The sequence below is a fragment of the Manihot esculenta genome, chromosome 9, assembly GCF_001659605.2.
Source record: "Manihot esculenta cultivar AM560-2 chromosome 9, M.esculenta_v8, whole genome shotgun sequence".
NCBI lineage: Eukaryota > Viridiplantae > Streptophyta > Magnoliopsida > Malpighiales > Euphorbiaceae > Manihot > Manihot esculenta.
The window spans coordinates 31,807,751-31,830,886 of record NC_035169.2 but is presented as its reverse complement, the minus strand read 5'-3'; the positions used below and the strand labels follow the sequence as shown (position 1 = coordinate 31,830,886).

General features: G+C 34.4%; 1 protein-coding gene across 1 annotated transcript; it reads left to right on the top strand.

Annotated features, from left to right (window-relative positions):
- The first annotated feature begins 12,858 nt into the window (after nt 1–12,858).
- Nucleotides 12,859–19,057, top strand: LOC110623305 (stress response protein NST1). The gene is made up of 4 exons (XM_043959977.1): nt 12,859–13,070; nt 13,275–14,951; nt 15,389–16,461; nt 18,620–19,057. Exons 2-4 carry the CDS (start codon nt 13,449–13,451, stop codon nt 18,735–18,737), a joined length of 2,694 nt encoding a protein of 897 aa, XP_043815912.1. The 5' UTR covers nt 12,859–13,070; nt 13,275–13,448; the 3' UTR covers nt 18,738–19,057.
- The last annotated feature ends 4,079 nt before the right edge of the window (nt 19,058–23,136 follow it).

Here is a 23,136-nt window from a genome sequence, read left to right as displayed (position 1 = left end):
GTGTGAGTTCTGGCTGAGGAGCATTTCATTCTTGGGGCACGTTGTGTCAGAAAATGGAATCGAGGTAGACCCCAAGAAAGTGGAAGCTGTAGCTAACTGGCCTAGACCCACTACAGTGACAGAGATCAAGAGCTTCTTGGGTTTGGCAGGTTACTACAGGAGGTTCGTCCAGGACTTCTCTAAGATTGCAGCTCCTATGACCAGACTGACTAAGAAGAACCAGAGATTTGTGTGGACCGACCAGTGTGAAGAAAGCTTTGAGGAGCTCAAGAAGAGGTTGACTTCAGCACCGGTGTTAGCTCTGCCAACTAGTAATGAAGACTTCTCAGTGTATTGTGATGCGTCCCGTGTGGGACTGGGTTGTGTGCTAATGCAGAATGAAAGGGTGATTGCTTATGCTTCTAGGCAGCTGAAGAAGCACGAGTTGAATTACCCTACACATGACCTTGAGATGGCAACAGTAATCTTTGCACTCAAGATGTGGAGGCATTACCTTTATGGGGTAAAATGTGAGATCTTCACTGATCATAAAAGCCTGCAGTACATCCTGAGTCAGAGAGAGCTGAATTTGAGGCAGAGAAGATGGGTAGAACTGCTCAGTGACTATGATTGCAAGATCCAGTACCATCCGGGTAAGGCGAATGTTGTGGCAGACGCCTTAAGCTGGAAATCACTTGGTAGTTTGTCCCATATTTCAGCAGAGAGGAGGCCAGTAGTGAGGGAGTTCTTCGAGCTCATCAATGAAGGTTTGCAGTTGGAGTTGTCTGGTACAGGTGCTTTGATAGCCCAGATGAGAGTGGCACCCGTGTTTCTGGAGCAAGTGGCTCAGAAACAGCACGAGGACCCAGAGTTAGCGAAGATTGCCAGGACTGTTCAGTCAGGCAAGAACGAAGAGTTCATATTTGACAGTAAGGGGATCCTCCGCTATGCGAATAGATTGTGTGTACCAGATGACATGGGACTGAAGGGAGACATTATGAGGGAAGCTCATAATGCCAGATGCAGTGTTCACCCTGGAGCCACCAAAATGTATCAAGATCTGAAGAGAGTGTATTGGTGGCCAGCTATGAAGAGAGAAGTGGCACAGTTTGTGTCAGCCTGCGAAATATGTCAGAGGGTGAAGCTGGAACATCAGAAGGCGGCTGGAATGCTTAACCCACTACCTATTCCAGAGTGGAAATGGGAGAATATAGCTATGGACTTCGTGGTGGGGCTACCGGCGGCGTCCAACGGATTGGACTCCATATGGGTGATTGTGGACAGACTGACCAAATCTGCTCACTTCATCCCTGTCAGAAGTGGCTATTCTGTGGACAAGTTAGCGCAGGTGTATGTTGACGAGGTTGTCAGGTTGCATGGGGTTCCTGTTTCAATAGTGTCTGATAGAGGGCCCCAGTTCACCTCCAGGTTTTGGCAGAGTCTGCAGAATGCTATGGGCACCAGGTTGGATTTTAGCACTGCTTTCCATCCTCAGACGGACGGACAGCCAGAGAGGACTATCCAGACAATAGAGGATATGCTCAGAATGTGTGTGCTGGATTTTGGCGGTTCTTGGAGGCAGCATCTACCTCTGGTGGAGTTTGCCTACAATAACAGTCATTATGCTAGCATCGGGATGGCTCCATATGAAGTTTTATATGGAAGGAAGTGCAGGTCGCCTGTCTGTTGGGAAGAAGTTGGAGAAAAGGCCTTAGCAGGGCCTGAGCTAGTAGAGATCACCAGCAGAGTGGTGCCCATAATCAGAGAAAGGATCAAGACTGCTGCAAGCAGGCAAAAGAGTTATGCAGATATCCGCAGAAGGCAAGTAGAGTTTCAGGAGGGGGATTTGGTATTGCTCAAAGTGTCTCCAATAAAAGGGGTGATTCGGTTCGGGAAGAAAGGTAAGCTAGCTCCACGGTACATCGGACCCTTTGAAATCTTGCAAAAGATAGGGAATATATCGTATAAGTTGGACTTACCTGCTACTATGGAGAGAATCCATCTGGTTTTCCATGTTTCTATGTTAAGAAAGTTCGTGTCAGATCTGAGCAAGGTTCTTAGTGAGCCTGATGTGGAGATCCAAGAAGATCTCACCTATATTGAGCAGCCAGTGCAGATCATAGACACCCAGATTAGAAAGTTGAGAAACAAGAAAATCCCGATAGTGAAAGTCCTTTGGAATCACCACAACATTGAGGAGTGTACCTGGGAGACACGGGAGTCCATGCTCCAGCAATATCCTCATCTCTTTTAAAGTAAGTGTTATGTGTTTTATGTGAATGTTTATGTTTTATGCCATGCTATGTTTGTTTGGTGAACATTCGGGGACAAATGTTCTTAAGGGGGGAAGAATGTAATACTCGGCTAGACTCCGGTATCGGAATTCCTACCGTCCGGTGGAATCTCGGATGTCGAAAAACTCTAAAAGGGTAAAACCATGTTTTCCTAAAATATTTTAATGTATTTTATGGTTTTAAGCAAGAAAGGAAATTGAGTTTTGAATGAAAAAGACTAAGGAGGCATTTCCAGGTTCGGCTGCCGAACATTGGATAGTTTAGGGGGGCAAGTTAGGCTTCCGAAAGTTTCAAAGGTTCGGCCGCCGAACTTGCATGAGTTTTGGAGGCACTTTAGGCTCCCGAAAGGTGGTCTGGCAGCCCCTATAAAAGGGCTCCATGGCCGAAACGGGCGAGTTTTCTCCCCATTTTCGGCCACGGTGAGTCCCTGCTCTCCCATGGTTCATTTTTGATGTTTTTCCTCTGATCTTTAGAGTTTTAACGAGTTTTATCTTGATTTGAAGATTTTTGAGCAAAAGAGCAAGTTTTAGAGCTTGGAGACCAAAGAGTTGAGATCTCCCCCATCTCCAAGCTAGGATCGTTTCTCCTCTAGATCTTCAAGAGGTAAGCTTCGATCCTGCCATTCTAGTATGTTTTAAACAAGTTTTATGAGTTTTGTGGGGTAGAAATGCATGTTTAGGTTATTGTTGAAGTTTATGGGTTTATGTTATGTTTATGAGCAATGTGAGTTGTTTGATGTGTTTTGGTTGGGGTTTAAGTTAGTTTGAGACCCCTATGTGCTGTGTTGCATTTCATGAAAGCATGAAATATAAATTGAATGTTTTACTATTCTGCTCACTGGGCTTTATAGCTCACCCCTCTCCCTTAACCCCCAGATTTGCAGGTACAGGGTAGACCAGGAGGTCAGCAGGAGTAGAGTCATGTTTTATGTAATAGCTAGATGTGGACATGAATATGATGTAATGTGAAATTATAGTATAGAAATGTAATGTATTGATGCTTATGGAAGTTTAGAGTTGTGCTTGACCATAGTATGATTGTTAATCCCTTTGTGGTACATGATCTTAAATGTTAAATGATGATTATTGTAAACCAAGCTTAATGTATGTTATGTTACCCCATTGGAGTATTTGATGAGGACTCCAGTGAGGGGTTTTATGTTATGATTTGTGCATGCACAGGTTAAGCTTGGTGAAGGAATGAATGAATGAAAGAATGATAGAATGAATGAAAGAATGAATGAATGAGTGAATGAATGACCAATGAGAAAGTTTTAAAATTTTTATGTAATTGTTGATCATGTATGGGATTAAACAGGTTTACAGGATGAATGTTTGGCTTGCTACGGGTCCCGGCGGCCTTAAGCCGACCTGGATCCTAGCGTCGGTAGCGGTCCAGTTTTCGGGTCGTTACATCTGAATACTTTAAAAAAATCAATTTACTTACTATTAGTATTAGTATTAGTGAAGTGAGTTTGCTCATTCCAAATATAAATAAAATAAAAAAGTATGAAAGATATGATCTGTATATTACATAAGTCGAATCTTCTTCGTCTCAATCAAACCGAATAATCTGATGCGAAATCTTCTCCTATCTCTTTTATATATTTCAACAAAAACTTTCATTATAATGTTATCAACTATAAATTTTCAACTAGCTAACTGTCAGAATTATTATATGTTACAAATTATTTGGCGATTTAGACTTCCACCAAATTCGAAGTAAAAATTTTATAAAAAAAATTAATATAAGTAAGAAATAAAACAATATGATGGTGAAGTTCAAAAAACATGATTTTAAAAAAATAATTTTTTAAAATAATAATTTCATATTTTTGATAAAAGATAATACTTATAAATTTTATAAGAAAAACTTGAAATTCAACCAAATCAATACTGAAAAATTGATGAGAACTAAAATTAACATTGAAAGAACAAATAACTAAACTAAAGTCGTATTAAAATTTTGATTCAATTTCCATCGAACTAAAACTAAATTGAACTATATTCCTATGGACTTTCTTATTATTAATTATTTTCAAAAGAAAAATGAAAAAAAGTTCACTATCTATTAATGGTATTATTTTTTAAAAAACAACAAATTGTATTTAAATTGAGTTGCTGGGTGCTGATTGAGAGTATCAATTCAGCAAAAAAGAAGGCCCAGTCTACTCCCAAGTCTCCAATCCAGCCCAATAACCTACTTGGCTTATGATGCTCTTTTTCGTTTTTTTAATAATAATAATAATAATAATAATAATAATTCTCTAAAAAAAATAATAATCGTACTGCCTTGTCTTTTTAATATGGGTAATTTACGATTTAGTCCCTGAATATTGCCATTATTAATAAGTCAGTCCCTATAATTTCAGAAACCTATTAAAACGTCCTTATGTTTTATTTCCGTCAACGAAATAGTCCTTCCGTCCTATTTTCCATTAAAATTAGATAAAGGAGGAGAGAGAAAATTTTTAAAATCCAATTTTACCCTCAAATAAAACCATTTATTTAGTCCTTGTATATTGTAATTATTAACAAGTTAGTCCTTACATTTTCAAAAATCTATTAAAATATTTTTATCTTTTTTCATATTTATTAAAACGTCCTTATTATTTTTTTCCATCAATGAAATAGTCCCTATCTTTTCTCACATCTATTAAAACATCCTTATCGTTTATTTAAGTCAACGAAATAGTCCCTCCTCATCGTTTCTTTCTGTCAACGAAATCGTCTCTCCCTATATTTTTAGAAATATATTAAAACGTCCTTATTGTTTCTTTTTGTCAACGAAATAGTCCCTATCTTTTCTTAGATCTATTAAAACATCCTTATTGTTTCTTTTTATCAACAAAATAGTCCATATCTTTTCTTTCCTAAAAGAAGAAAAAGAAGAAGAAGAAGGAGAAGAATGAGAAGAAGAAGAAGAAGAAAAAGAAGAAAAAGAAGCAAAAGAAGAAAAAGGAGAAGAAGCAGAAGAAGAAGGAGAAAAAACAGAAGCTGAAGAAGAAAAATGAGAAGAAGCAGAAGAAGAAGGAGAAAAAACAGAAGCTGAAGAAGAAAAAGGAGAAGAAGCAGAAGAAGAAGAAGAAGCAAAAGGAAGAAGAATTGATGAAGAAGAAAAGGAAGGAGGAGGAGGAGAAAAATAATTGGGGATAATTTAGTCTTTTACTATATTTTTAACGGCAAAAATAGACAGAAGGACTATTTCGTTGACGGAGAGAAAACATAAGGACGTTTTAATAGGTTTTTGAAAATACAGGGACTGACTTGTTAATAATGGCAATACCCAGGGACTAAATCGTAAATTACCCTTTTAATAATAATCATTAATTTGCATTAAACACTATTCATATTCGTAAATTTATTTTTTTAAATGTAATTTGTTAATTTTTATCTAACATGTCAAATTATCATTTAATCAATAAATAAAGAATGAATGAAAAATGAACATTTTTAAAATTATAATATTTTAAAATATTAAAATTTAAACATTAAAATTAAATTAACTATTTTACTTATATTTTACAAATATTAAAATTTATAACATTGAAAAATAAATAAACTATTTTAATAAAAAAACCTAAATTTATCTAATAATAATAACAATAACCGTTACTACCTTTACAATATATTTTTTTAAAAAAGATACGTAAATCAAGAATAACGGTCACCAATTATTATATATAAAACATTAATTATTATAAAATTAAAATTATTTTATCTTTATATGTATTATTTTAGAAAAAAAAATAAGTGTTTTTATTAGATAATCCATGCGAAATAGCTATTTCTTTAAAAAAAATTAAGAATACACTTTTTTTAGAAAGGGAGAAAAAAAGAATACACCTAATGTCAAGATAACATTGATTTCTCTCTCTCCTTACTTAGAGAAAACCTTTGCTCTCATTGTTTTTCTACTTTTGAAGTACATCTCCCTCTTTCTATCATTGAATCAATCTCTTCTTTCCTTATTTAAGTAGGGGATATCCTCTTTCTTATGCTTGAAAATGAATGCTTCCTCCTTAATTCACAGTGGATTGTAATTTTTTTTTGATATTTTGTTAATATATCCGATGGAGAACAAAAAGATAAATCTTAGATCTAAATTTTTGTTTGCTATTTTCATAGTGTGTTTCTTTAGGTTTTGCAAGTAGGTTTTATATGTTATATGTTGACAAGTTTTTTGGATCTTTGATGCACTTACTTGCTGAGAGAGAGAAATGATGTTCTTACACTACCGTGTCTTCTTTTTTTTCAAAAGGTCTTGTCTTTGTTTGCTTGTGCTTTAGATGATTTTAGAATTTTATTGGTTGTAATGAGTGTTGCACTCTCTAAACTAATTTGATGGTGGGCATCTCTAAGTTCCTTAGTTATTCTAGTGAGTATGCACAATCAATCCTTAAGGCGCACATACATTGCCCATGAGATTTACTAAGCAATCGGCACAAACAAAGTCCTTGGTAGTATTTTTTATGGGCACAAGTTGAGGTATCTCTTGAGCAGAGTTTAAGTCATTTGGGGTGTTTCTAGTATGGTTTTTATTGTAATTGACTATATGAATCTCAGTGGGTGTGATAAGGATGAGAATTTTGGTGACAAAAAAGATCCCCTTCGTTCCCACAGATGGCGCCAATTGATAATCTGAGATCCAGTAAAGGTTAGGATTAAAGTATGTGTGAGTGAACTTAGTCTCGTTGGCTCCTCCCTTTTATTCTATTTCTTTTTTGCCTTTTTGTAGCTTATAACTGTCGTCCTGTGCCTGTTTACCCTATCATTGTCACATGGGGAACGTACGACGTCCTTTCCCATTATCAGACGGCTATTTAATTCCCTTCAGTGTCATGTAAATACAATCTTGGATGTTTAGAGTCTGTTGCCCTACGAATCCGTCAAGTCAAGTGAGCTGGACCTCCTTCATGTGGGCCTGATTCCTGCTCTATTCGGTTTGCCTGAGCGAGGTCTGGGCTGCGTGTTAAAGGACATATCTACGTATTGGACTTGGATGGGCTATGGCCTAGCCCTTCAACATGGGCTCGACTGCGACCGCTGGGTATTAGGGGCCCAACGATTATCACCATCTAAATACTGTCTCCTCCATTTAATAGGGTGGCTGATTTGATTGACCATACTACCTTGCAATGGAAGAGGTATTTGATATATCAGCTAGTTATAATAGTTCATGCTCACGCTATTTTTGCCATTTCTATAGCACCTCTTGGTACGCTTGATACTTTAGTCTGACGTTATAAAGGACATGGTCAGTATACGATTCGATCTGGATACAAACAGTTGGTGCAGTCCTCTTTTCAGGTTACCACTAATGATGTTGCTTCTCATTTAGATATAGTGTCAGACTCTCTTTGAAAGTGATCATGAGTTTAACTAATTCCTCTGAAACTTAAGTATTTTATCTAGCGCATTCTAAATCGCTATACCTATTTTGAGTAATTTGGAGAGTCGAGATATGCAGGTGTCTCCTGTTTATACTCTATATCAGCAAGGCCCATAAACATTGGAGCATGCGCTCTTTTAGTGCCCCCACATACTCTCATATCATGGTTTTTAAGCGTTTCTGTCTATAATCTAAGATTGTGGGCTTTCCTGGATATAGGCGTTGGTGCGTGAATGTGTGGTATTCTTTTAACACTTTGCCACATGGTGCATTTATCATGGCAATCATCACCATGACATTGTGATCTATTTGAAAGGCTAGAAACAAAGGTATTTTTGAACAAGTTCAACTAGATCCTATAGTAACTCTCTTGAAACTGCAGTATTATCGATCAGTTTTTGCTAATATTTCTGAGTCTTGTCCATAACATGCTTTTGACTTGATTGACTGAAATCTCCATCCAGTTGATATCATTAAACTTAATTACGGTGTGGGTTGGACGAGCCAATTTTCTTAAATAATAATTGTTGTAATTGCAAGAAATACTGCAAGACGAGTCTAAAGCCTTATTGAAGATCAATGTATCTTCTCGAGAAAAAAAGGTCATCTCATAGTTTATATTTATTCACAAATTACTATGTATTAAATTTCCTTGATATGGAAACCACATGATAATATACAATTTCATAGCGCCAATTTAGTGATAATGAAAAATATTCTCTTAACTGATATTGTACTAAATATAGTAATTTTTAAAGTTATTTAGAATTTTTAAATTTACAAATAATTCTTTCAACATATAATTTTTATCTATTTTTTATTTTTTAATTATCTCAAAATTATTATTTATTTGTTATACTATAATAACATATTAATTAATTATTATAATCTATTTAATTTTATTTTTAAAAAATATTTCAAAATATATCTTAATATTTAATAAAATTTAATATTTTAATATGAATATAATTAGAAAGTTAATATATATGTTAAAAAATAAAATGGATAAAAATTATGAGATAGAGAAAATATTATTTATTTTATTCTAACTAATAAGATTGCATTGAAAAAAAAAAGAAATTATAAAAAGCAAATAAAAAAATGAAATTTACTTTCTTTAAAATAAAACTTATTTGAGACGCATGTACTATTAAGAATAACGAAGTGTAATATTATTTTGCTTTTCTAATTTTAAACTATAATCACATCCGTAAATATATATTACTATAAAAAATTGAAAATAAAAATGAAATTTATCAATTAAATTATAAAAAATATGATCGATTAAATAAATTATTCATCGTTTATTATTAATTAAATTATAGATCATTTATCGATAAAATTTTATAATAATTTTTTCACTTTATTATAGTGATATATATAAAAAACTTTTAGTTAAATATAAGGTTAATGACAAAAAAATCTTGAAGTTTACAACTTTTAAGGAATGTATCCTAATGTTTTTAACAAATATACCCTGATATAGTATAAATAAATTATAGGCTATAGTATAAGGTATATATTTATTAAAAAATATTAGGATACATCCATTAAATATCAAAAATTTCAGAATATTTTGATCATTAACCCTTAAATGTATTAATGACTCGAGATATATTTTATTAGCATTTTTTTTATTGTTTTTTACATAACATAAGACATTATAGTTAGTATAACTAAAAAATATACTTTTTTTTATAACTAAAATTCATTAATATATTTGGAAAAAACTTAACTTACAGGGCTCAAACTAATCCAAGCCAGCACACCTACCTACATACATCCAACTTAGAACTCAAAAAGTTAACATCAGAACGAAGAGCATTACAAATAAAGCCTGGAGGCTCATACTAAACTTTAATACTAGCGTGAGATATAACTACTCTAGATAAACTATGAGCAACTATTTTAACTTGTTTCGGAAACAAAAAAAGAGTCCAATTAGATCCTTATGAAAAAAGAGATTTAAACTCTTATATCAACTAATCAAATTCAGACCAATCAGCAACCCCATAATCAAACACATTAGTTGTAGCTTTAACATAACTTCAATACCAATATTATCTAGATGACTAATGATAAGCCAAAGAATAGCTTCATGAAAAGCCAGAACTTCAGCAATTTTGGGAGGAAAAAGACCCATTTTATAACCTAACAACCAACCTTGTAAGGAAAATGCCCATTTTATTTCTAAGAATCGCAGTAAAGGAGATTTTCCTTTTTCGCTCATGAATATCAACAATCACATTACACTTAAATATCTCAGTCAAAGGTTTCACCCATACTTGAGCACCATGTTAACTCGACTCATGAACATTCTTTGCCTCGCTCTCTGCCAATTGTCCAATATATGAAGTCCTGAATGACATGTATCTTGGGGTGAGGGAGATTTTCCATGTCAGAATAAGTTATTTCTTTTATACCACAGGCTCCAAAGGATAATACTTATAATACTCGTCTAAACTCTAGTGTCAGAATTTTAACTTTCCGATGGAATCTCAATTGAAATCTGAAATTTCAAAATCAGAAACTTTAGAAGGGTAAAATAAGAATTCTATAAAATAATTTTGAAGCCTTTTATAATGTGTTTTTTTTTTTAAAAAAAAAAGAGATTTTTTCAATTTATCAAGGTTCGGCTGCCGAACATTAGCTGGCAAACTCAGCTATAAAAGGGTCTCAATCCAATTTTGAGAGAAATCATTCTCTCTTCTTCCAGGCAGAGGTAAGCCCACGATCCCTTGATGATTTTATTTGAGTTTTCTTCAAATCTCTTAGAAAATTTATGAGTTTTACCTCTTGTTTTGAAGAATCGAGCCTTGTTTTTGAAGTTTTAGCCTTCAGAATCTTTGAAGCTCATCCCTCTCTCCTCCACAACCTCTTTCTTACAGCATTGTGCTTTCTCCAAAGAGGTGAGTTGGACCCTCAAACTCCTTTTAGTTTTGAGAAGTTTATAAGCTATTTTTAGTATTTCTTTTTCCTGCAAGGGTTGAGTTTTTGGTTTAAATGAAATCTTGAGAGTATTGGATGAGTTTTCTTGTTTTGATGTTTTGTAGAATGCATGCTTAAGATTAGGTTAGTCTTAAGTGTTCTTGGTGTGTTGAGTGGTATAGGATTACTTTTAAGCTTCTGCATATATGTTTGGAAGCATTTCGGTGGCTGTGGTTTAAGGCAGAATCAAATTCCTCATTGCAGAATAACTCAGGTTCGGCCGCCGAACCTGCCTGTGGAGGCAGCCTTTTGGCCGCTTAACCTGCCTTCAAAGGTTTGACCTTTGGATCTATAAAGGGACTTTAGGCCACGAACCTATCACCGAAAGTCCTCTTCCAACATTTTTCAGCTTGTTTTCTACATATGTTCTTATATATTTATAGGGATTTCTTGGGATAGTTTTAAATGTTGTAAAAATTATGTTTGATCTCTCATTTAAGTCCATCCATGTAGGATCGAACTTGGAAGACTGTAGAGGCTTGCAGTGAGATAACTGCTTCAAAGCTAAACGTGTGTCAACCAGAAGTGAGTAGAACTAAACTGAATTATTATTTTAAAGAAATTAAACATTTTAGGTATGCTCATGCATCATGAATGTCATGTATATATGATTAGGTTGTTTGCATTAGAATCCACGAATATGATGTATTGCACAGTTAATTGTTGTTGTGGATGGATATTGAATGACCCATTAGCACTCGACCATGCTATGATATGTTATGACGGATATGGAAAAATTAGGGCTTGCCCATTCTATGCCCCTGGCACTGTGTAAGGGAAAGACTAGGGTTGCCCATTCTACGCCCCTAACACTATGTATATGTTATGTTATATTTAAGAGGAAGTCCTGAGGAACACCCATTGTGGATTGGGTACTATTGAAATTATGGAGGGTTACTGGTGATAAGTCCATCTTAATGTGAATTGTCTATATTGTAACGCATTCATACGATCATATGTTTTATTAAACTATTTTCGTTATATTTATGCTCAATAGACTCTTTGTAATTTATCTTTTTCCCCTAACTCCAGGTTTGCAGGACCAGAGTTAACTCCGAAAGTCAGTAGAGTCGTTGGTATAATTCTGATATAATAGTTAGATGTGGAGATGTAATTCTTATTGTAGATTAAAATTGTGTTTTGCTCGAATTTTCTTTTATAATCCATTGTTTATGATATTTTTATGTAAAAATTTAAAGTATAAATTATGTTTGAACCAAACTTGAGACATGTAATGTTAACTATATTGGAGTATTTGATGAGAGTTCTAATATGAGTTTTATATTTTTCAATTATGATGCATGCATAGATTGAGTTTTAGTTAATAAAATAGAAATATTTTTATATGCTTGTGTGATTGTGTATGAAATTATATTAGGTGTAACAGGATAAATAGTAGGCTTGCTATAGACTCCAGCGACCTTAAGTCACTCTGAACTCTTGTACCAATAGTAGTCTAATTTTTGAATTATTACAATACTAATATTTTCAAGAGTTGTTAAATTTAAAGAGTCTGAAAGGTAATAGAGCGGAAAAACTCTTCATATCTACTCTTAGAATACTTCAAGAGATAATTGCATTGGATTCGGCGAGAATCAGGCTCAAATTGATAAAATGACATTAGAAAAAGACATGAGTATCAGTTTCTACAGCATCAAACAAACTACAGTTTCCTTCGGCCATAATTTCCCTGACCCCTTAGGTTCTCCTTAGTGGGTAAAATACCTCTCAAAGAAATTTTGTTAACTTTGGGTCGTACATTGAGCTTCCAAACTTCCTTTCAATCAAACCCTCTTTTAATCACCGGGTTAAGTATAAAATTATTTTTTTTATTAATAATAAAACTAAAAAAATTAAAGATACAAATATGACCTAAATAAAATTTTTTCAGAATTTAAATAAAATTATTAATTTGAAGTAAATAATATTTTTTGAAATGATATATGCCATTTATTTGAAATGATTCATTTTACAATAAAATTTTAAATAATTTTTTTTAATAAGTTGTGCATGAGTTAAATTTTTTAAATTATAAACTAAATTTATTTATTTTAAATAAAAATTTTGATAAATAAAAAATTAATTAAATTAAAATTTGCGAAATGCTAAATTTTAAACAGGAATTGGTAATTACGGAAGCCGGTCCAAGAGTTTCCGGTTTAATGATGGCTTATAAATTTGATTTTCCTTGTAACTCTTAAAATTTTTTCTCTCCCTCTTTATCTTTTTTTTTTGGCGATCTCTCCCTCTCTCACATATTTTAACAGTTTCTTCGCTGGTAAGAACGGAAGAACGAGCTACACCCACCGCCTTCAACCCGATTCCGCCATAGGATCCGACTCGCATCGCTAATTTACTCGTTCTCTCACATTTTTTACGATATTACAACAAATTTCAAATACCATGGAGTCGCAATCTGTAAGTCTTCACTCTCCCTCGCATTTGCCCGAGCTACGTACGGAACCGTTCTTGAAACCCTAATTCTTATCCATTTCTTCAATTTGGTCGTGTCTGATCAATCTCTCTATTATTGAAACGTTAATGTTGATTTAGTTATTTGTCTTTTCCTTTCGGTTTTTAATTATTTTCTTGATGTATTGTTCCCTTTTCCAATGCTGGTAGGGTTCTTGAAGTTTCGAGGAATTGGTCTTTATTCTATTCGATTTCGACGGCAAGTTAGGAATTAGGGTTTTTAATTGAAGCATTGTTTTGAGGGGTGGAATTTTTTAATTCCGATTTCTAGGGTTTTTTTGTTCGGTTTCAACACGGGGAAGATAGGAGTGGGTTAAGAGGATAATGTGTATACTCTGTGTGATCCAGAAGTGGTCTCGCCGGGTTGCTACTATGCTACCTTGGTTAGTTATTCCTCTTATAGGATTGTGGGCTCTCTCACAGCTTCTGCCACCTGCCTTTCGATTTGAGATAACCTCACCCAGGCTCGCCTGTGTTTTTGTGCTCCTGGTCACTCTTTTTTGGTATGAGATTTTGATGCCTCAGCTGTCTGCTTGGCGTGTGCGTAGAAATGCACGGTTGAGGGAGCGAAAAAGGTCTGAAGCAATTGAATTGCAGAAGCTTCGAAAGACTGCTACGAGGAGGTGCAGAAACTGCTTGACACCGTATAGGGATCAGAATCCAGGAGGTGGTAGATTTATGTGTTCTTATTGTGGTCATATTTCCAAGAGGCCAGTTTTAGATTTGCCTGTACCTCCTGGATTGGGAATGTCAAATTCTGGGATTATCAAGGATCTGGTTGGCAAGGGTGGAAAGATACTGAATGGCAAAGCATGGTCTGACAATGGATGGATGTGTGGTCAGGATTGGTTAGAAAATGGCAATTGGGTTGGTGGATCTACTGGGAAATCTAATTATTGGCGGAAGAATGGGAGTGGGTATTTTGGAGGTGATGAGAATTGTTTGGCTGAGAAATCTTATTCAGGTGTTGTAATGTTTGCATGCAAGTTGTTGACTTCCTTTTTCTTGAGCATTAGGTGGATTTGGAGAAAGATTTTTAGAATTAGTTCATCAAGGGAGGATTCTTCTTCTGATGCCGATCATAGGGGGATGTTAGCTAAAAGAGCTGAGATTGGGTCAAACTATCATGAGAGTAGAGGAGAAAAAGCCCGCAGAAAAGCTGAAGAGAAAAGACAGGCTAGGTTAGAGAAGGAGCTTTTGGAGGAGGAAGAAAGAAAGCAAAGAGAGGAGGTTGCAAGATTGGTAGAGGAACGTAGGAGGCTGAGGGATGAGAAAATGGAGGCTGAGAAAGATCGAACAAAATCTTCACAACCTACCAGGGAGAAAGATAGTAAGAAGGAAGCAGAGAGGAGGCGTCAGGAAAGAAGGAAAGAAAAAGACAAGGGGTCGAGTAAGAGTAATTCTGATGCTGAGGAGTTGGAGAAGAAAGCAGGTAAGGAATGTGAGCGGAAGCGGGAGTATGAGAAGAAGAGTGAAACTGACCGCCGGGAGCATCAAAAATCCGGGACAGACAGTTTGAAAGGCCAGAGCAGTGAGTTAAGACATGGGTTAAAGCATTCATCTGCAAGTAATTATAGCCGTGGAAATGCGGGAGCTAGGTATCTGGATCGAATGAGGGGTACATTTTTGTCGTCTTCTAAAGCTTTTACAGGAAGTGGTTTCTTTGGAAAGACTGCTTATACTCCTGCTAATGTTACAAAAGAAAATAAGTTTAACAGTTCTGTAGACCACAGCCACACATCTGCCTACAGGAGGGATATCTGTCCACCTGATCGTGTAGCTGGGAAGTTAAGTATGAATGGAGATGAGAAGAATGTAAATCATCCTGTAAGTTTCTTGCCATTATCTCATTTTTATTTTTTTAAGGATGTGAACAGGTGGCCTGACTAATGTATGCAGAAATCACTCCATGTCCCCATCTTCCTTCTTTAAGATTGTCCTCGTGATGTGCTTTCATCAGTTGTGAATTCATTGTAGATTTCTTAAGTAATTTCACAGAATTTATTGTTTAGCAATTTTTAATTGACATTTGGGTAGATTTTGCATATTTTTGGCATTGAGCTCATTCTTATTGAAAAACTTTTCCCATTATGGTTAGCCACCCATGCTTTTTTGGGAACTGAACCTGTGTGCAAATATACTTTACTAGTAAGTCAGTAGTGTCTCATATGGCACTGCAGTTCAGTTTCATGTTTTCTTTGGTATTGTACTTTGGCACTGAATGGAGGAAAATGACTATGAAATTGTTGATGGTTTGATGACAGGTGTTTTCTGAACCACAACCAAGGACAGCACCTAAAAAATCATGGCAACAGCTATTTACACGGACATCACCAAAGATTCCATCCTCGAATTCAAATGTCATTAGCAGGCCTAATTGTAAGCCGCAGTCAGAAGTTCAAAGCCCACAGTTACAAGGGCAGTCATTATTGTTGCAATCTTTTGATAATCCGATCAGTTTTGGGTTGCCATCACCATTTACTCTCTCAGCATATCCAAATACACCCATTAGCACTAGTTTAGGCTTCTCATCTCCCATTGAACCCATTTTTTCTAATGTTGTTGAAGGGCCACATGACTTTACGCCTGAGGAACCTGAGCTTTTTGAAGATCCATGTTATGTTCCTGATCCAATATCACTGCTTGGGCCTGTATCAGAGTCGCTTGATAATTTTCAGTTGGACCTGGGGACTGGTTTTGCATCAGACATAGGATTGGAAAGGCCTCATGCATTGAAGAATTTATCTGCCTCTTCTGAAGTGAACAAGCCATCTCCAATTGAGTCTCCATCATCACGACTCCGAATTGCTGATGAAAGGCACAATGGTTCTAATTGGTTCCCAACTACTCCTAAGGCTCAAGATTCACACACACTGCCTGTGGATGATGTGCATGTGAATGAGAAGGGAACATGGCAAATGTGGAATAGTTCTCCTCTTGGTCAAGATGGTTTGGGTTTGGTAGGTGGTCCAGGAAGCTGGCTTCTACCTCCAGATCAGTGCAGATCAACTAAGGAAGATGTGCTGCAGTCTTCGTCTCAGAAAACTATGGCTTCCCTTTTTTTAACAGATGACCAAGTTCTTTCTGGTGCTCATTCTCCAGAGAATGTTTTTCTTGGCAATGGTCAGAATGGTGGAGCATTTAGTCCAGTCACTTGTTCAAGTGGTAATGATCCATGGTTGCAGAATCCATTTTCCCCCCCGTTTTCTGGGAGTGATAGTCATTTCTCTCTGAAACCTCAGAAAGAGAATGTTGAGAATGAAATAATTTATGGGAGTCCTACAAACACTGCAACCAATCATCCTTTTGAGCTTTCTCCAGCTAATTGTTGGTCCAAGTGAGTGCACCACCCTTTAATTCTCTCCTGTCTAATTTCTTATGTATAATATTAGTTTTGCACATGGGAATGAGAAAACTTAACTTTCGTCGATTTTTGGCTTTGATGAAAGATTTAGAGATAATTGATCAAAGATCCATTAAGATAAAACTTTAATGAGATGTTTGGGAATATTGTGCCTGCTTGATGCTTTAGGGTAATTCCAAAATTCTGGAAAATGAAAGATAAGATATGAGTATTATAATTACTTTCTGCTGGCAATTCTTTGTTGATCCTATTGTTTGACTCTCATGTATCTGTCCTCATACTTACCCTCATTTCTTCCAAGCATTTCATCCAATTCTCTTGCAAACTTTTAATTAACCAATCTGTCCTCTCCATCATGCCAATGGTTCTTTTTAGCTGAAAATCTGTTACCTGCCCACGGTTGATGTCGCTGGCATAGGGATTTTGCAATGCACATATATTTTCAGTTGCCTATTCCTTTTGGATTGTAGAATGAGTGGAACATTCAGCCCAACTGATCATGATCTAGTGTTTCATGTTGAATTTCTCAGTTTGTGCATGCGGGTTTGACTTTACTGAGCTTGACAACCCATCACTTGACGTACACATGTCCTTGTGTATGTATATTCACATTTGCTGTTTTGACTATCATTATCTTTAGTGTGTGTGTGTGTGTGTGTTCTTTTTGGTGGTGGTGGTGGTGGGGGGGGGGGGGGTTCATCAGGGCTGCTGCCTTCACTTAAGTATCTCTTGCTGAACGTTCCATTTTGGATGCCTGTTTGCTGCTTTTGTAGTCATGTAGATACTCTTCCCTTTTTCTTTGATACCTACATTTTACATCTTGCTTTGATTTCTCTACGTTGATACAATCAAAACAAATTTTATTTTCTTGAATTTGGTTTCTTTCCTAAGTCTATAATGTTCTTGTAGTCAAACTTACTTGAGGTATAAGCTAGGGAAGTGGTTATAAGTTGTCCAAATTTCGGAAGCAATGGAAGGCACGCACTTAGACCATACAATTTTTGCACTTGAATCTTGCGTGTCCAAGAATTTGAAAGTTAGTATGTGAGTATGATGTCAAAACATGATGAGCCCAATGCCAGTAGTCGATTACGTAGCAGTAGTTTTGATCAGTAAAATCTGTTCTCATTATTTATGATGAATTTAGGAAAGGATAATGATTTGGTGTGCGTGTGCTTACTGTGCGCATGAATTTCCAGCTGTTGGATTTGTAGCTTTCAGTTGATCCAGTAGCTAAAAACTCATCCACATGGTAAACATATGTACTCAATTTCATACATACTAAAAAGCCCATAAAGGTTCAAAGTTGTATTCCGTTGATTGTCAGACCCTTCTCCTTTTAGATTGGAACATCTGGAATACAAGTACTTCAAGTTCTCAACCAGTTCAAATTGTCATTAGTCACCATTTGCCAGATCAATGACGAACAGTTGGAGTTACCTTTGCCACCTTGAGAAAAGAGTGATTGCTAGAGGAAGGAGAAGTAAAAGACATGTCTCTTGATAGAATATCAATTGAATCTGTTGGAATAATCTTTTTGGTAATTCTTTATGGAACTGTTTCCATTTCCTCCCTTGGGACAGTGGCCTATTTTAAATTCTTCATTTTGACAAGTCTTTGTGAATTGTTATCAAGTTGGATCTTCAAATACAAGTTGTCATGTAGAATGAGTGCATATTTGGGAATGCTGTGAATTCAAGCACGTGATCTTGTTTTCGAGGAAAAAATAATTATTCTCAGTGTGCTTTGATCATTGTTGTATTGAAGTTGGCTCACTTGCTATGACGATGGATGTAGTTACCGACCTACCATAGACTTCTAGGTTGATCTGTTAGCTGATCTAGTTTTTGGAGTGCTAGAGATTTTCTGTTTGGTAGTTATGTCGACCTTTGTAAAATCTGGGAAGAGATGTTATGTTGATCTTTTTCAAGCTACCTCTTTTCCTTCCCCCTTCTCCCTTTCGGTCCTTTCCTTTTCCGGCTCTTCATTTTGGGCTGTTTTATTTGTATCCTTAACTAGTTATACGTACTTCTTAGGGGATATTGCTTGCTTGGATTTGAAGTGATTCTCGTTTAACTGTTGGCATCGATAATCTGATATCTGATGCCCTTTGTGTTTTTTTTTTTGGCAGGAAAGACTGGACCATGCGAGGTTCAGGGGAAGGTGTTGGGAAGCCATCTTCCACTAGGCCCAATATTGGGGGTCTATTTCCAAGCCCAGATGTACAGTCGCTTTGGTCATTTGATTAAAAAAAGAAAAAAAAAAAAAAAAAAAAAGGAGTAAGAATATGAGGGAGTTGAGTACAGCCAGTGTCCAGAAGATGCAAACTTCCTGTGTTAAAGGAGAGTTTAAAGAGTACTGGACGGGATTGTATGCATCCTCTTCTTTATAAGTTGATTTTACTTAACGTTACGTTAGCATTGGATAGGAATACATGTGGCATGCATCAACTTGTGCATCAGGTAACAACTAGGTGTCCTACAATTCCAAAATCTTTCTCACTTCTTTCGTTGTGATCAGGTGAGGAAAAATCTTTTATTTTGAGATATTTAGTGAAATTATACTAACAGAGCAGCTGTTAATAATTTTTAAATTATGCTACTGCGAGATAGATGATAAATTAAAAAGTTACAAACTTAAATAATTTTTAAATCTTACGATAAATGTACCTTCCAAGTATGGAAAGTAAACTCTTCCGATTTTTAACTTTTTTCAATCAAAATATAAAATAGAGTTTAAAGTTAAAAGAAGGAACGAATTTATATTTTCGGAAACATATGCAATTTGCCTAAAATGTTTCCTCATAATAGGGATATTTTTTACTGAAGGAAAATATTATAAAGGCCCTAGCTGGGCAACAGGGAAGACACAAATATGATTTTCTGTCAGGGATTTACAAGAAAAGATTATACTAGCAGCCAAGCAGTGAGCAAATTTGTTAAAATCGCTATTAACATAATGGAAGGTAATTACTGGTAATCGAGAGGAAGGAATTCTGACATATGGAGTTGAATTTCCTTCTCTTCTAATTGCATTAATAAGCATTTGACGATCACCTTCAATTATGACTTTGGAGAAACCTTTAAAAGTTACCTTCAATTATGACTTTGGAGAAACCTTTAAAAGTTGCGAGAAAGAGTGGACGAGCTAGATGGTCATATGTTATTGCTGCACGCAAACGATTCTAGAACCAAGGGATTTGAAATAGCAATAAAGCATTTGCATGACCAACCATGTGGACGAGCTAGATGGTCATATGTTATTGCTGCCACTGCATCGCAGTTCCCCATCCGATTAACCGAAGCATCAAAATTGATCTTCAAAGTTTCTCTTCTTGAATTGAGTGGTTGGGACCTATGCGTGTTAGTTTGTACGGGTGGAGCATAGCATTGTTGGCAATTATAAAACTCCTCATGGTGAGCCGGAGCTTTACTTACAACTTCCTTAAAGGAAAGGCTTTAATTTTCAAATATGAGAGAGTTTCTGTTCTTCCAAGTGTGCAGCAATAAAAGAATGGTCATCTGGAAAAATTATACGGTGGATCTGTCTTATCACGTATTACAATAAATTAATAAAAATAAAATAAATAAATAATAAAATTTATAAGTAAATTAGTGAATTATAAAAATATGACAAATAATTATTTTAAAAAAAAGTAACCATTTTTATATAAAATATTATGCATGATATACCATTTCATTCAATAGTTTTTTTGTTCAGTAATTTCTTTTATAGAGATTTAGCGCGAGCCAAATATATATATATATATATATCAAAATATATAACAAATTCCATTTCATAAGACCCAAAACAAACTATATATGCCCTTTTGCAATCTAGAAAGACTCTTTTGCAATCTAGAAAAAAAAAAAAAAAGACTTCAACAAATAAACGAGATGATATTTTTAGATATTAATCATAAAATATTTTAAAATTCTTAAATTATAAGTAATTTAAAACATGAATCTTAACATAATTAAATATAATTAATTTTATAATAAATTAGAATTTTAGACGATGATTGGGAATATAGTGAACTTTCGACTCTAAAATCTAATGTAAAATAATTATTAATATAATTCATCATTATTAAGATTAGTGTATATATAAACTAAGATATTAATTCATGTGCATAAATATCCTTATTTTAGACTATGAATAATATTTGCTTTCAAATCTTTTTAGCTTATCTTAATAATTGAGATAAGTTAAATGAGAATAACTATGAAATCTAAAATAAGAAAATTCAGTATGTGCTCGAGGAATTAGGAGCTTTAGAATCTCTTAACCTAGATATGAAAATACTAGAATAGGGTAACACAGTCTAATATAGGCTGAACCGTTAGGCATATGATCTTTGGAAAAATGAATTTAAATACTCACATCACTTTAGTGAGCAATAAGCGTGATAATATTATGCTTGCGTTTACAAAATATGATTTAATAATAGACATATGGTTTGCACCTGAAAGTGAGATATGAAGAAATCTCGCTTGTCAATTTTATAGCTTACACTATACAATCAAACACTTATAAGAATAGTTCTCGTCATTGTATTAGAATATTTCTTAAGATCATGAGTAGTATAGAAAATGAGCTAAAAGATGCTCTCATATTTTGATTGACAAATAGAAGATTCAAGCGGTCATATATTCTTTGCCCAAATACCTAGAATCACATGAAAAATGCTATTTACCCACAATGTCCATATTAAGTATATGGAAGATGTTATATGCTTCTTAGAGTTAGAGTAGGAACGTCTGCATTTAAATCTAATGAGTACAAAAGTATACAAAACTAGCTCTAATTCCTAAAGAAGAGAGGGGAACTAGTGAAAATATCAAAGTGGTAAATAGTATGGGATAGAAAAAGTTAATCCCAATAAGAAACAATAATAAAAGGAAGGGTAAAGGTCCTTTCAAATAGAATAAGAAAAACATTGCTAAGGTCAAATGTTTTAACTGTATAGTATAGGATCGAAATACCTTCGTGGAATTTTGATTACTTCTTCTATGACTATGAGCCAGATGAATATTTATTATGAAATAACTCGAAAGTGGAGGTGAAGAGTTTAAGCACCTGCGAGCTTGCTATATATAGTAAGCAAATTTTGTTTCAACATAATATCCAATTTATTCCATAAATTCAATGAAATTTATTATTTGTGTTGGTATTGATTAAACTTTTTTTTTTTCATGAACTAGGTACAAACTTGTTTTAAGTACAAGTTTTTAGTGGTTATAGATATTTCATGAATGTTCATATTAGCTTAGAAGTTATATATAACTTCAATAGTATATTTTTTTTTCTATTTTACATCTTTAGATACATCTATAGATGATGTAAATACTTAGTATACTATGCTCGGTCATATATGTTAAAAGATATGCAGCGATTAGTCAAAGTGAGCCTATTAGGTAATATTAACAAAGTAGATATGTCCACTTGTAAATATTGCTTAATTTAAAAATATCTAGGAACAAGAGCTGAATTTCTATTGTATTTAATCTTTTCTTAAAAATGTGATTATATGTATGTGGGGCTAGACATAGGGGCATCTATTTCGAAATTAATGACTACTCTCTCTGTAAGATTATGTTTATTTGATATCTCATTAAATTAAGGCTTTAAGTTACTTTATTAAATTTTTGAATTTAGTTTATAATCAATTAGATGAAAAGCAAAGAATTTAAGAACCAATCGATGTAGAAAATTTCTGTAAGAGTAATTTAGAAATTGTGTAATAGAAAGGAGAAATAGAACCCTAATAGGTTAGATCAATAATGAGATGAGCTAATTTTGTCAATAATCTATTGGGGTGATACATTACTAGTAATCACTGTTGAACTTAACTTAATACCCACATAATCAGTAACTTTCACTCTATATAAGTTATGGACTAAATACGAATTTATTTGTGGACTTTAAAATTATGGGGTTGTAAAATTGCTCACAAACCTTTATATAAATTTGGAGGACTAAGGGGAAGAATATATTATTTTCAAGATATCTTTGAGCAGTTAAAAGAATATATATTCTTTAGTGAGCAAGAGAATGGAAGTTTTAACTGAGTTTGAATTATAAGAGATCACATTCATTAGAATTTTTTTCCAAGTATATGGAGTTAGGATAAGTCCTATCTCTAAATTAAATTCGTGATCAGACTGCTTCCGCTATAGAAATTTTTTAAAGACACACATCAAAGTGGGAACAATATGGATACAGATGAATATAATCATTAGTTTCATAATTGCATATTGAAGAAAGTGTAGTCATTGAATCTGGTCTGAGTGGGAGTAACATACATATTGATGAGTCAATAGATCAATCTCAGCTATGACAAACGTGTCATCTAAAGATTTTCAATTGTCATTTTGAGATTGAAAGGGAAGTATTTATTATTACTCCTAATGGAGATGAGCTGAGAATTGTATTTCTTAAGTTCTTAGATCTTCAACTAAAAAAAATGTATTAAAATAATGGAATGAAAAATGGAGTCAATAAAGAGTTAGTCAATGTGGAGTTGCAATTAGGATATAAAGCGATTGAGAATTAGTAAATTCTCAAAGTGAAGCATAAGGCTAATGACAGTATCAAGAGTATAAAACTCGTTAATAGCTAAGGGGTACACACAATTGAAAGGAAAAA